Source organism: Prosopis cineraria, unplaced genomic scaffold (genome assembly GCF_029017545.1).
Source record: "Prosopis cineraria cultivar Desert tree isolate PC_DT_omini unplaced genomic scaffold, ASM2901754v1 PC221, whole genome shotgun sequence".
NCBI classification, from domain to species: Eukaryota; Viridiplantae; Streptophyta; class Magnoliopsida; order Fabales; family Fabaceae; genus Prosopis; species Prosopis cineraria.
Window position 1 is genome coordinate 1 of NW_026555548.1, and position 15,531 is coordinate 15,531.

General features: G+C 31.6%; 1 protein-coding gene, 1 long non-coding RNA gene and 1 other non-coding gene across 4 annotated transcripts; 1 reads left to right on the top strand and 2 right to left on the bottom strand.

Annotated features, from left to right (window-relative positions):
- Nucleotides 1–2,602: 2,602 nt before the first annotated feature.
- LOC129295929 (uncharacterized) lies at nt 2,603–5,125 on the top strand. Of its 2 annotated transcripts, none has more exons than XR_008589661.1 (2): nt 2,603–4,065; nt 4,655–5,125. It is a non-coding gene; the product is annotated as an uncharacterized LOC129295929 (long non-coding RNA). The 2 variants fall into 2 exon arrangements; XR_008589660.1 differs by having other exon boundaries at nt 4,696–5,125.
- Nucleotides 5,126–6,718: 1,593 nt separating this feature from the next.
- Nucleotides 6,719–6,789, bottom strand: TRNAG-CCC (transfer RNA glycine (anticodon CCC)). Its single transcript has one exon. It is a non-coding gene; the product is annotated as a tRNA-Gly (tRNA).
- A 1,293-nt stretch (nt 6,790–8,082) lies between these two features.
- Nucleotides 8,083–12,355, bottom strand: LOC129295933 (WPP domain-interacting tail-anchored protein 2-like). The gene is given in 6 exon segments (XM_054934530.1): nt 8,083–8,540; nt 9,351–9,548; nt 9,901–10,572; nt 10,574–11,014; nt 11,017–11,034; nt 11,155–12,355. Coding segments are annotated over 6 exon segments (2,205 nt in total). The 5' UTR covers nt 11,836–12,355; the 3' UTR covers nt 8,083–8,345.
- Nucleotides 12,356–15,531: the final 3,176 nt, after the last annotated feature.

Consider the following 15,531-nt stretch of genomic DNA (forward strand, 5'->3'; position numbering starts at 1 on the left):
TTTAAATTTTTGTACATAATAGGTGCTTTTATTGGGATGCAAATGTTACAAGAGAGGAACATAGAGGTTATCTAACCAATCGAGTGATCAAAGTGGTGGAGTGGAGGGAATCACATGTAATCATCAGTGATGGAGGGAAGCCCACAAGCAAGGCCATGACTTCCAATTTCAATTTTTCTTAATATATATAAGTGTTATACATTTCTACCTCCCAAAATTATGCAAACTTTAAGCAGTATATTCTTTTTAATTTTGGTCTCTTGTCATAACAAAATCCTGACTTTGCCCTTTCATGTCACATTGTATGACCAAAGCTGTTGCAATAAATCAAAGAAGGCGCGATTGGCAGGGTCATGACTTTTCCAAGATTTCTATTTTTTTTTTAATATTTACTATATAGGTGTAATACATTTTTTACCTACAAAATTTCATAAACTTTATACTACATATATCCTTTTTAGTCTTGGTTCCACTCTTGCATCAGCATGTGTCATATTTGTATGGAGGACCAAAGTTGTTTCAGTAAATCAAGCCGATCAATCAGCGTGTAGACGAATTGCTCCAATTGAAACCTAGCAAAAGACCCCAAAACAAGCGTCGGATCCCACAACATTGCCTTTAGGTCTCTTTTCCTCTAGTTGCTTTTCCTCCAAGAATTAAAAAAAGTTAAAAGGAAGGATGGTATATTGCTTTCTTGAAGTCTAAAGAGATGATTATGAGCCAAATACTAAAAGAGATTCCCTGCAATGTTGCTAGCCATTATTATGGAATCAAACCTTTATAATGTTGAAAACAAAGTCAAGCGACAATTAATCAAGTAAACTACATTTGGCTTTATCTAGGCCTTCATGGTCATTTCATTAAAGGCAGAACACTACATCAACTATAGTTGATACCAATAAATAATGAAGCAATAATACTTCAAATTATGTTACGTATATCGTTTAATATCATATTTGATACTAACATTTCTTTTATACGTGTCCCTAAAATATCAAAATAATTTTTTTAATTTAAAAAATTTAATTTTCTTTACGCATCTAACACTTATAAAATTGTGAATTGATACTTTAAAATAAAAATTTAAAAAAATTAAATTTAATTAAAAATTGAGATATCAAACTTTTTATTGCTAATATCATTTTTTTATTTTCTTTTAAGTCAAAGATTATATTTTTCTTTTAAAAATAGTTTTGAATATAATAAAAAATGAAGATTATATTTTTCTTAATTATAAAAATGTAAGAATGTATATTGGTCAAGGAGTAGAATATTTGATAGTAGTACCTGTTAGTAAAGATTAGGTGATAGACAATTAAGTATAAATAGAATAAAAGTATAGTTACGATTATATTTTGCTTGGTATTATTATAAGGGACTATATATGTATGCTAATGTGGGTATTTTCTAAATTAAATTATATTTTAAATATTTTTTTATAAATATATATACACGTATTGAAAACGTATCGTATTTTATAGTTTTTAAAAAATTAAAATTTATTACATATCTAATGTGTATTGTATCTGATACATATATTGGCACCTGTTCATTATATATTACTTGTGATCTCCTTTATTTTCCCCTTAAGGATTACTGTATGACTGGGAAAAGGCCCAAAAATGCACTCTGAACTGTGTAGTGCGAAGTTTTGTGACCAAAGTAGTTCCGTCAAACATCTTTTCTTTGGTTTAATTTAAGGTTCTATGAATTTACAATTACAATTAGTTAGCACTTGTCATTTTCAATATGTTCATCTTGGTGGAAACTTATCTAAGAAGTTGGAACCACAGATCAAGTTATGAATAGGGACTCTTGACCGCAGGGACAGATAGTGTTGTTAATTACTAATGGAGTAATGGTTGCATCATAAGATTACCCCCACCTTTCCCTTTTTATTTGACAGGGAGTGAAATTGATAAAGAACAAGCATAGCAGAAACAGTGGGCTATTTTTATTTCCTCCTGGTCAAAGAAACAGTGCGGTTACTTTAATTCTAAAGGGCAAAAACGAAATTTCCAACATTTCTATGTATTTTCAAAAAGTAGGAAAGAGATCTATACAATTTTAATAAAATTTAAATAGAGCACATATAAGTTATTCAATATTTATTATTTAGGAAAAACTTATATGTTTAGTTTTATATGTATAAAGTGCTTGTTTTTAATTAAATCAAAACTTGTGGATCTTTTGGATTATTTATTCTACAAAAAAAAATTATTATTAACAAATTAAAATCTACTTGTCTTGATTTGATTGGATAAAAATATGTCAAGCATACAAGGTTAAGTACATAAGTCTTACCCTATTATTTAATACACATTATTAATTGTGAGATAAATCACTGTATATACCAATTACATTTGCATCAATTTCACAATCATGTATGTATATTACTTTAACACAACAAGTCATGTCATATGGGGCCAAAAGTGTTCAAGGAGAAAAAGAGAGAGGCATTGTGGGGGAAATGGTGAGTGGAATGAAAATTGACAGATGAACAATAATATTCCTGTACTGTTGGCGCCATTAATCAAGTCTTCTTCATCAATTCCTCATTCATCTTGACTTAGCTTGCTCTAGAACCTTCCTTATCATATTCCTTAAGTAGAATTGATAACCAGAAGATAGCTTCATAGTTGTTTTAAACAAGTGTTATCTCCTTTCTCTGTTTTCCATGCCTTCTTTTTCCTTTTTTAAAATGATTTTTAAGTCATGGTGGACAAGGCTGGCACCAACAAGATCCCAATCCCATGGGAGCCTCATTGATACCATACCCTTCTCACCTACCTACATTACTAGAATGAGATCCTTCAGATCAGCTCACAACCAATATTCTAATGACCACCTCCTTCCTCTATACATGAATGCGAGCTCTTTTGAGTTAGAAACACTGAGACTCAACACTAAGAATTCCTCAAGCCTTTCAAAACTTTTCATTGGCTTGGCCTTTCAGGCTGCTCTGGCTCAGTTTCAGACAATTTCTTCTCCTTCTTCTTCATCAGGGTCATCATCTAAGGATCTAACTCCTTTTTTTGGGGCAGCAATGGTTATTGCCTTTGCAGCTTCACTCTCTGGATATTTTCTGAGTCAATCTAATCCAAGGCTTGCAGCTTTAGTTGAAAGAGCTGGTTGTTTCTGTTTCACAATAGGTTTATTTGTGATGACTAAAACTTTTCTTTCAGGAAGTTTGGTTATGAAGGTCATGGGTTGGCTAGCTGGGGCTTTCCCCATGTTAGCCTTCCTCAGATCTTGTCTTGCATAAAGACTATGAATCTGTAGGAGCTTCAAAACCTCTGAACTTAGTAAAATGATCGATTGATTATTGCCTAATTTAGACAGAATGATCTATTGATTATCGCCTCAATTTAGGCAGGTAAGTATCATTATACTAAGTAAATGAGATGTTGTGGCTTCTACATTATGCAGCCATCCCTATATGTGATGGCATGTCCTAGGACCATTTACTTTACCCTTATCTCCAACTTGCATAGTTCTATATACTTCGCTGAGGGATTACCATTTATATGAAATGTTATCCCACCATGGCAAAATATATTTGAAAACCTTGCCAGTTATTTTGTCATGGTTTCTCACTCTAGCCAAACTACTATGTATCCTCAATTATCACTTCTCTGACAACAACCTTTTATATGGCAACTGCAGGAATAAGGCCTTAATGTCACGGATGACCCGTGACATTAAGCTGTGTTTATATAACAAACCTTTTACACCCAATATAGGTGGAAATTAAACCTCACTTAACTTGGTGTTTTAGGTGGTGAGATCCACTACACACCCCATCTGAATCATATTACATCATTGGTCTATGTGGTAAGAAATTTAGCCATGGATATGTATATCTTTAGAGTCTATGAGGCCTGCTTATTAATGGTCTATGGCTCTATAGGTCTAAAGATATGGCTTCCTGAGCCAAAGAAAATAGCCCAAATGAGGGAATTTCTTTAATTCTCTTTAAGGCATTATGTCTATTTATGGCTTCATACTTTCCAGAAACCGACCATTGACCAGCAATCTCGGATCAGTTTGGATAACACAATACAAGTAAGTCATGTAAGCTATTGCTAGACATTTCATCAGATATTTTGCATGATCTCTGCATTTCTGTGATATAGATTCATGGAAAACGAACATCTGTTCATTTCTGTACTTATTATTTTAGTCTTCATTTAACACCAAACACTTCAATTTGTCGATGTGTATTTAACTATATTTTAATTCCTTTATTGATGTGTACTTAATCTGGTTTTCATCTCCTGCAGTCTGTTTAATCCAAATATACAAAAAAGCTTTTTCCCTTACCTTTTATTTTTAATCATATCTAGTCAATTTATTTCTATATCAGTATATTTTTTATCCTCTCATCAGCAATAAGGTTAGTTTATTTACAGCAAAATTAATTCTGTCAATGCTAGCTTTGTCTTTATGTACATTTTTAAAATTATAGAGATTAACGTTACAGATAGATCAAACAAAAGGAACTAAAAAAAAATGAAATAAAACTACAGAAATTAAAAAAAAAATACAATCAAAGTGCAAGGATTTACTGTTTTTTCCTTTTCTTTTTTTTCCCTGAGATACGTGTTTAATCCTTTTCCCAACCCCATTTTCTTCATGTATTTCAAAATTACAGACTAGTCAGTGTCTCATTGCTTGACAAAGTTCTACATGCAGCTTGGAGGTTCTCATCTATCCTGCAGAAGACAGACCAATCTTCTGCATGACGAACCAGACATGGACAACAACTTTACCAACATGTTATTGATTAAGGCCTGATATAGCGATTCTTGCAGTAGCAAAAGGATTAGTCAGTTTATATCATTATAAGTATCCAACAGACAATTTAGGTTTATCACAACCATGAAACTATTAAGATAGTATCTTACAACTAAGACAGAGATCTTCCTTCATTACTGAACTATGTACTAAGTGTGAGAGATTAAGGGAGAGATCTTCCTCTCACTCAACTACAACACAATGACACATGGTATAGTTATTGGAGGCAAGTTAATTGTCTTTCGTTACATGTACTAAAATATAGTAAGTGGGATGTACCTATTAATATTCTATGAATTTTGTGTAATGTATTTTGTGCTTCTTTCAAGTTAACGCAAAACCTTATGTTTGAGAGCAGCATTATGGTACCCAGGCTGTCTATTGACGAAAAGCAAAAGTAATTAATATAATCAAGTTAGCTGCAGTTGCTTGGAAATACTTAAGATACCAATAAAGAGTACTTGCCTGCATAGTTGGCTTTATATTTTCATGGTCACTTCGTTATAAAGTAAAAAACTGAATTAACTGGAGTTTACCAGAAGAAAATTGCACGGTTTTATTAGTAGGAGTGATCTTTCTTTGCTTTTGACAAAGGACAAATTCTACACTAAGACTGGCATCCAATTTTTTTGGGAAAAATGTGTTTTTTTCAATACAAATTAAAATGAAATTAAAGTGAAAAATAACAAGGCTCTATATTTTAAAAAAGCAGAAAAGGTATCTATATTTAAAAAATACTAAGTAACGTATATAATTCATGTCATCAGTGTTTGATAAAGACAAAGCAATGACTTGAGGTATGGCTTCAAAAGAGGATAGCGTGTCTTCTGTCTCTTACTTGAGATGATTGTCCTCCAAGGAACAAAAAAAAAAAAAAAAGAAAAGAAAAGGTATTGTGAGGCAAAATCACTATAAAATCCCTCATAATCATTTGATTAGTATTGTCATAAGCACTACACAGTTTTTCACTTTGACTTTCCAATTTTTTTCTTATACACTAAATCACCTGTATTTGAACTTATAATGAATTTCGAGTAACATGAATTAGATGAGATCAAATTTGAAACCAAATACTTCTCTTATTTTCCCAAAGATGTTTTCTAACTCAAGCCTAATTAAGCTAAACCTTCATTCATGAACGTATTTAAACATTCATTTTTCTTTTAAAAAAACACGATCTTTAATTTTTATAACTTCATTAGATTTTCTTTAATCTCTATAGTTTTTTTTTTAACATTTTCAATTCTTATAAAAACTAAAACTACTAAAAAATAAAAACTATAGGAGCCTGAAAAACAAAAGTTGCTCAATCTTTCTGAAACTAAAAACTACAAAAAACTAAAAATAAAACTCAATAAAATTATAATATCAAAGATTGTATTTTTTTCTTTTTCTTTCCTACTCTTTTTTAGTCACACATAGATATTCTCTTATTGAAAACAATTATATTTAATATACAATCAAACACTGGAGAATGCCTTTCCTAATGGGCTTTTGAATATTAATTTGTTACATTATGAAAAACTAGTCCATTCAGCTAGATTCAACAATAATTAACATACATATTATATTTTACGGTAAGACTTATTTACTTAGTCTTATATACTTAACATATTTATATCCAATTAAATCATGACAGGTGAATCTTAATATATTAATAAAATTAATAATAAAAATTTATTATAGAATAAATAATTTATGCAAAATTCACATGTCTTAATTTAATTAAAAATAAATATATTAAATATATAAAATAAGGTTAAATGTATAAGTTTTTTCCCTACATTTTAACTCTGATGTTGAAGTTTTACTATTTTTCTTTTTGCAAGTGATGGCTATGTCTACATTCAGAAAATGCGTCAATTAAATGGCACAGATGAGAAGTTAACAAAATTTTCAACACAGAAAGAGATAGAGAGATTGCGCATCCGGGGAATCGAACCCCGGTCAGTACCGTGGGAGGGTACTATGATACCACTACACCAGATGCGCTGCTCTGAGGTTGCTAGTGAATTTTATGAAATTTCTTTAACGTCTAGCTGGTTGTTAACCCACACCACAACTTATCTTTTCATTTATAATCAAAGAAAAAAATGACAAATAAAAACATTAATGTCAAATTAAAAATTTTTAATATTGATGTTCCTAAATTTCAATACTCCCTCTACCATATTTCAATGTTAAAGTTTTTAATTTTTACAAGGTCCTTGCTTGTCATTCTCCTTTATAAAATCTAATTTTCTGCAAAGTAATAAATTTTTCCCCTGTTTTTAAAACCCAGTTTTAGAGTAATATTTGATTTTTCACAAATAAATTTTAAGTCATCCAAATAAATATAAAACTTCAGGTTTGCAGAGTCAATTTAGGACCTCAAAACTCATTTGCGTTTAGTTTTTTTATATATAATCCATTTAACAACAATAAGTGATGTATTAACTTCAAACTGTATATGAAGCTTATATCAAACATCTTACTGACTTACTATTATAAAATATATTTTGTAATACATACATAAATTCAGCCTTTTAATTAAAAAAAAAACACAATTCAACACTTGACATTTCCCCCTCATTATTTATTTATACGTCAGAAAAATATTTTAGAATCTACATTGTTTTTAAACTTTTAGTGTTTGAATATTTGAAAGGGGGTTTATCTCCTTAAGTCCGTTGTAAATTGCTAAATTCTCCAAACTTTCCATGCTTCAATAATTAAAAAAAAGGAAAAGAATATTGATCAATCAGTTTCTTATACATTACCTATGCATTTAATATTTATATTATAAGTGAAATGAGAAAATATTGATACTCATATGTATTGAGGTTGTTACTTGTCATGAATTTATGATCACAAAATAGATCTTCCATGAATTTGAATTACATGCAGGCAAACTTTTAGTCGGGACACTATTATAATATAGCAAGGCAATAAGCCACAATGACTACGGTTTTTTTGGCCCAACACAATGACTACGGTTGACAATACACAAATCGAATTTAATAATACTGAATATTAAATAATTGTATCAAAAACAAAGTACTTTAATAAGTAATTTTTGAAGTTTTGGTGAGCCTTTGAGACATAAATCGCATTTTTTTTTCTATTTTACTAACAACAATATTTTATCAATTCTCAAATATCTTAAATCAGGAAAATGTGTCGACTTTTCAAAATCCTGTGAGCTTTTCACTCTTTTAAGCTCTTTTGTATACTCTTTGCTCTTGACCCAAAAAAAGAGACTTCCTTTTGTATATGAAACAACAATTAAGATCTACACTGACAACCTATGCATGAACAAGCTTCCCTTTTTCTGATTCTTGGATTCTTTGGATGACTACAGCACATCTCAGTTCATATATTTTTTTACATTATTTGAAAATTCAACAAATGCAGATTCTTGAAATGCTGATAAAATTATGTACAAATCAATTGTGACAATGAATCACACCAATACTATGGCTACATAAATATATGAACACACAATACAGAAGTGAAATGACTTCACAAGAGCACAAGAAGCAAATTTCTTGAATGGTCAAGTCATCAAGTCATGACTTAACCATCAATGTTCTCAAAAATTGTAAGGTTTCTTTATCAAACAAGAAGGTGGCTAAAAAAGAAGCCAGTAGCACAATAATTGCCATTGAAAAAAATGCTAAGGTGCCAAATTTTCCAGACTTCTCTGATGGAATGGAAGATTCTACTTTAGTTTCAGAGCTTGCATCTTCGGATGGTTCATCCACCTGATTGTTGAAACCAAAAAAATTTAAGCAAGGGAAGAAAATTGCAAAGAAGAAAAAAGTTTTAATCCCAATTTTTGCATTTCAATCTATCAATGCTGAGTCTAGATTTACAAACTTTAGATAGTGAAATATGCTAATTCACAAATTTTTATAATTTCCAAAGTAATTACAATATCTAATTATTAGAATATGATAAATATGGAAACTAATTGATTATTGATCAATTTTAACAATTACCCTTGCAAACTGGAAAATTTATGAAAACAAAACGGGGCCAGATAGACAGAAAGAACCGAATCTAGAAGTAGGTTCATTAAGCCTTGGATCTCACTAAGTTATTCCTTAAACAACCTAAATATAGCAGATCTATCATTCTTGATTTAAATCTAAATATAGTAAACCAGGCGTTAGATAACTATATATATTGTAGTTAGTCTCGTTGGATATAACAAGGATAACTGTGTTTTTATATTCACATCACAGATACAATATTGCTTCTTATTAATGAAATGTGTCACCACCATAGATTCCAAGATAACATAAAATGAAATAGAATGATGCGAATTCTGATGGCTTAAAGAACACTTGAATTACACTAACTACGGCCTAGAATAAAAGGTACCAAGCTGGGCAGGATAATAAAGAACATCGGTTTCTTAAATGATTCTGGTATATATAACATATTGATAAATTGAGCTTCAGTGAGTTCAAGAAATTATATGGTAATGGTGATCAACTTTGTAATATAAACTAATTCCAGTCAGGGTCATGAATGGGACCAGGACATATCAGACTGACTAAAAAAAGTACCTGAAAATTTTGATTTAAAATATCTTTTCCTTCTTCATCAGATGATTTTGTACAGCTACCATTGCTTGAGTCAACGTTAGAAGCTTGATCATCATTGCTATTATTTAATCCAACGTGGCAGGAATCTAGAGGGAGATCCTTTTTCATATTCTTTAGCTTTTCTGCCAAACTTCTGTTCTCTATTTTTAAAGTACATAACTGCATGAAGCACATACAGCCCCCAAAAATAAAAGCATCCCGTTAGATTTTCCATATGATGGACCATAGATGAATAATCAATAATTCCTAATACATCATAAAATAAATCAACCAACGCAATGAAATTTACAAAAATGATTTTCCTTTTGGGTTCTGTCTCCCAAGGAAATTCTTATTCCATCATTCAGAATAAAATCCCTGGTGCAAGTAGTGGCATAAGTTCCACTCTTCATGATTTACTATCAATTTTATGAATCATAATTTTTTATTGCAATTTCTGCTTAATTTAATAGAAAGCATTACACAAACTAAAGGTCAAATTGCACTAGCAAATTATAGAGGAAGCCATTACCTGTTTATGGACATGTTCCCTTTCGATGGTTAGTTGCATGACCATATCCATGATAAACTTGGTTCTAACATTGATTTCTTTTGCACTTGAAATTTTTGACTTGTTAGCTTGGTCCAAAGATGTTTCCAAGCTTTTAATTCTAGACCTCAGGAGATCTAATTCTTTAATTAGTTCTTCATTAGTTTCTGATAACACAATGCAAGGCTCTTCTGCACTTTCTGTCTTACTTTCCGGCTTTGATACCTTTGATTTTAGCTCTTCAATTAATAATTCCATATCCCATATTGCTGAGTATAACTTTTTCTGCTGTTCTTGGCTAGCTTCAGACGATGCCTTTGCATTCTGTAGTTGAATCTCTGATTCCCTTATTTGCTTCTCTAGTGAACCCACCTTTTTTTCTGCATTACTAGCAATGCCTTTAAGAAAATGCAGCTCTTCAGTAAGTTCCAAGTTAGTCTCAGTTAACTGTGTAGCCTTCGCCTCAGCACTCTCAGCCCTAGTTTCTGCTGTATAAATGCTTTCTTTCAATGACTCAATATGATTTTCCATTTCAATAAGATGCTCTTGATTAGTTTCATTCTCAGAAGTTACGGCGGATAGATGGAGTTCGAATTCTTTTCGTTCTTCTTCAAGATTTTTCACCTTTTCCCTCAAAACTTGCACTTCAGCAATTTTCCTTCATGAGCTCAGCATTAATACGCTCAAGCTTCTCTAGAGAAGAATCTTTATCCTTGAGTCCTTCTATGCAAGTTTGAACTTTTAATTTCAACTCATTTTCTCGTTGAGTAGAACCATTTAGGTTAAGCTCAGCTATCTGGAGACGTCCCATCAGATCTTTAGAAATCCCCATGAGCATCTCAGCTGCAGTTTCTGCCTCTAGAAATCTTCCCCAAACAAATTCTGCAGCTTCTTCCATGCGCATTGATAATTGTTCTGTGTAGTGTAGTTTCAATTTTAGATCTTCATGTTCTCTTGATTCTGCTACCTTCTTCTCAAGATCTACCTCCCTTGCTAAAGACTTCTCTAGCATCCGAAGAATATATCTTCGCTGCTCAACAATCTGATCATTTGATTCTACTTTAGTATTGGTCAGTTGGCCATTTTCTGATAAATTCATACCCTTCCCTGTTTCCCCTGTTTGCATGGATGTCTCAAAGGGTTAAATAGTTGTCCAAGACTGGGAAACAATTTTCATATTAAAATGATTAAACAGAAATTAAGAACAAAAATAACTAAGAAGAACCTTCAACTTACAATTCTCATGTTGAAAAGCCTCGAGGGTTTTCCGTAATATGACTGCATCTTCAACTCCAACAATTGCTGCTGAAAATCCTTCACAGACTCTTCAGAGTCATGCAATTTTTCTTCCATTGTGAAGGGAAATTTCAAATCTCTGCATGAAAGCATTTTATGACGAGCATCAACTATTTCAGCTTGAAGAGTGTCCATGAAATTGTCCAGCTCTCTTACCTCAGAATCTAATATGCCTAACAAAATATCAAATGCAAATGCCTTTTCAATGAAGTCTATTGAGATGCAGTTATTCTTTAAATCCACTGCTTCAAGATCGTTTTCCTGGCTCAACAGATGGATAAGCAATTTATGCAAGTTCATCAGCTTCTCAGAAGAATATGCTAAGCAAAAGTCAACTTCTGCTAAAGCTTGCAAGAAAACATCCAGCTCTTGCGTATCATGTTCCTTAGTGGAGAAGCCTTCAAGTGAGTAGAGTTTCTCAAAAGCTGCTTCCGCAAAATATGATCCACCTTTAGCTTCATCAGTATAATCATCCATAGCTAACAAGTATCTCTTGGTTCTACAGCTTGGCCCCAAGCTAAAACTGAAATTGCAGTGGTGGAAACGAAATAGCCTGACTTTAGGAATCGGTACATTATCATTCAGAAATTGGTAATTAGTGAAACCATTACCCCCTCTCATGGATTATTACTTCATGGGTTAAGAGTCAGTTAACATGTGTAATTATACTTAAAAGCGAACAGAAATCTCTTCTGCAGCCTAATAGTGTCTTGAAGTTCTTTTTGACTGCACGAAGTTCTATGGCAAGTGTCACATATGAACTTGTACAGAAGGCAGGCAAAAATAAAGAATTTGTACAGAAGAACATGGTCGACCTTTCAGCACATTCTGTGCACTCAAGGGCTACTCTGTAGATTAAAAGGAAAAAACTGTAACTTGTGAACCTTGATGAGGAAAGAAAGTATTCAAAAGATCATGTCTTTGAAAAGAAAATTGAAAGAAGAAAAGTAGTTAATTATCCACGATCTTGTAGGGAAATAATTGAGAGGGGCGATTTGTAATTTTATAAGTTCTTTGCTCAGTGATACCATGGCAAAAGAAGAGTGTTGATATAACATCCATTTCCAAACAGTAAGGGAAGAAAGTTGCTCGTGTTGTATAGTGAAAAATGAAATTGAGCGAAAGAATGGGATTAGCAATCAAACCAGATTCAAGGGATTGGAATGTTTATTTTAGAAACTCACATTACATTTTAATTAGTAGGCTGTGTTTTTTACCATTTCTCCCTCTTCCAGACACTGCAAAAGAGATGTGTGGTTATGAACATAAAATTGAGTCATTCCAATAATTTGGATCTTCAGCTCCCCAAACAACTCAATATCTGAATCATCTCTTCCCCTTTTCTCCATTAACATCTCGTATCCAAAACAGAAGAACCAACAATTCCATTTTGGAGAGAAAAAGTCCTACTTTTGCCTCTTCAATCTCTTGAATTACGCAATGATTGCCCCTGATAAGCTAAGTCTTCTGCAGTTCATTTCAGGTTGAACTAAAATAAACCACCCAAAGAATACATTGCCAGCTCTGATTCTATGTAAGAAGCATCCATCCACAGTCTTAACTCTCTTGACAACAACCATACAAGATTATGAATTTTCAAAGCATACCCAGTCCTCAAAACACAAGATAGATGAAAAACCAGAAACTCATAAACCATAAGATCTACATAGACGCTTCCCAGAACACCAGGCATTTGACAAATTAAAACATTAAATTTTCCCTAGACCCGCCCCCAACCCAGGTAACAATTCTCAGAATTTCTCCAGAAAAATCATGAAACAAGAAGCACATTTTTCTTTTCCCCATTTTTACCCAGGATACATCACAAAAGGAAGTTTCAGATTTTACATGAAATTCGAATTCTTATTGAGTTCTCATATAATTGTCTTACCTTTCTCTGGGCGCTCCTATCTGCTCATCAGGAGAATCAACTTGGAGCTTGACTATTCAGAAACCCACCCGAAAACTTCCGGGACACTCTATCTGGGTCTTCTCAGCAAGTGCTTGTTAACTACCACTCATTCTATATTACCGTTATTTAAAGAAACTCAACTCAATCTCATAAAAGAAAAAAACCAAAAAAAAAAAAGGTTTTTTTTCCCGGTGACGCTCTCCGTGATTCAAGCGGGGGGGACGAGTCTAACGTGAGCCGGTAGGAAGAAACTGGTCAAAAGGATAGTCTTGGTTAGTGCTGAGGAGTAGAGTAGTGAGTGATGAAAACAATGAGAAAGGTCGGTGTGGGCGCACGTTAGTATTAAGAATGTGATATTTGACTTAATAATTGAGGGCACAAAATAGCATACTTAATACGACAAAGATCATCTGCCAATGGGGCTGCTCAAATGGTAAACGTTGGAGCCGTTGGGTTTCTGCTATTTGGCAAGAAAGTGATTTTTATTATTATTATTTTTCTTTTTTTATTCTTATTAGAAAAGTAAAAAATGTATTTTTTACATGAAATTTTATGATTTTAATAGATAGATTAATTTTTTATATTAGTCCGTGTTCCAGACTTTTGTTAGGCGGTGACCTGGCTTTCCATTTGAGGGGGAAATGGCATTTAAGGACATCTAAGAGAGTTTATTACATTTAAGGACTCTAAATTATTAAAATTTCTAACGGGTCCATCGTTTTTTACTGAAATTAAAAATGAATTGAACTGATTAAAATGTCAAAGTTCTTAACTAGGTTACCTTGTTTTTCCTAACAAATATTTCATGGCAATGTTTGGTACACACAAAAAAAATATTTTATGAAAAGAAGTGTTTGTGCGTGTATAAAAAAAAAATAAGATGGTAATATCAAAAAAAGAAGAAAATAAGACAGTTATATTTCATATTTTCTTTCGGAAAAATAATCTTTTATTTATTAAACATTACATATTCATTCCCAATCTACCCCTAGTGCTTTTACTCCGTCCATTTTATAACATAAGTCATTTGAATAGAAAATTTTTATTTACATCTATGTCTTTTTTGGAGCATTTGGTGTCTGCTTGTTTGCTGGTTTTTAAGTCTTGTTTATGTATTTCATTTATATATTTTTGTTTGCTTGCACTTTCATTGCTTTATTATAACTCATGCACATGATTTTTTTCAAAAACAAAGCTACAAGAACTTCAGTCTTTCAAATCCTAAAGAATATCCCCTAAAGCTTACAATTAGGGCCAAGCTTATTGAATTAACTCTTTTAAATCCGAAAATAATAAGAATTGGGCCATTATGTTAGAGTAAAAAATGATAATTTGAGGTTGGCCCTTTAAGCCATGTTATTTAAAAAAAAAAGATTTAGTTTAAAAAAAATAAAGACTAATTAAAAGTTTAATATATTTATCACCATGGACGCTCTACAAAAAGAAAGATAAAATTATATTAATATTGATAATAATGATGATGATGATCTTTAAGATTTTGCCAATTATATTAACAAAGTCTAATTTTTATTAGTATTGATTTTGATATTAAACTTGAATGCTTAAGTTTTACATATTTGTTTATAGTTGTGATGTGAATTTATTTAAATTTATTTTCGTAGACTTTATATGTAATAACTTCTTTTTGAAATTACAAATAAATTTTTTTAAATTTTAAATTGAAAAAAAAAATAGGGCTGAGCCTTGCAGAAACACTCTCCAATTTTAAGGGTCAAAACTAAGCTTTGCAAAAAAAAAAAAAAACCTAAGGTGTAATCAGACTTAATAGTATCCTAACCTATTTAAGTTTTAACCTTTTAGATTTAGGTTAACCTTAATCACTAGCTTTAATATCAACCACCCCCTTATTGTATTGAAGCCATGGATGATGAAAGAATTTCTTCTTTTGTCATTAATTAGTTGTACTTTGTTACCTTGCGTCTGGTCATTGTAATTCAAAAAACAAGAAATCCTATAGGATACTTCTCATTGAACTTATTTATATTTATTTGCTCACCGTGCTTTTAAAATTTTCATATGGATTAATTTTTGAGCTAGTTACGTATTATTCTTACATGAACATTAAAACTTATCATCTGCATAAACCACAATTTAGCAATGGGGACCTTTCTAATTTCTAGGTTGATGTTGTCTGTATCTTTCTTTTGTATTTCATGGCTTTACTTTGTTTTCATTTGATTATAATGGTTTTATTGTAAATATTACTTATCTGAATTTCAAAAAAAAAAAACAAGCAGAAGAAGTAGAAACCAATGTTTATGACCATCTTTATATTATACCCTTATTTATGAATAATATAGAAATGTTTTATATTACAAAGCAATATTTCGATGTTTTTAATTAAAAAATAGTTTAGTCAATTCCATTTATTTTAAATTTCAGTC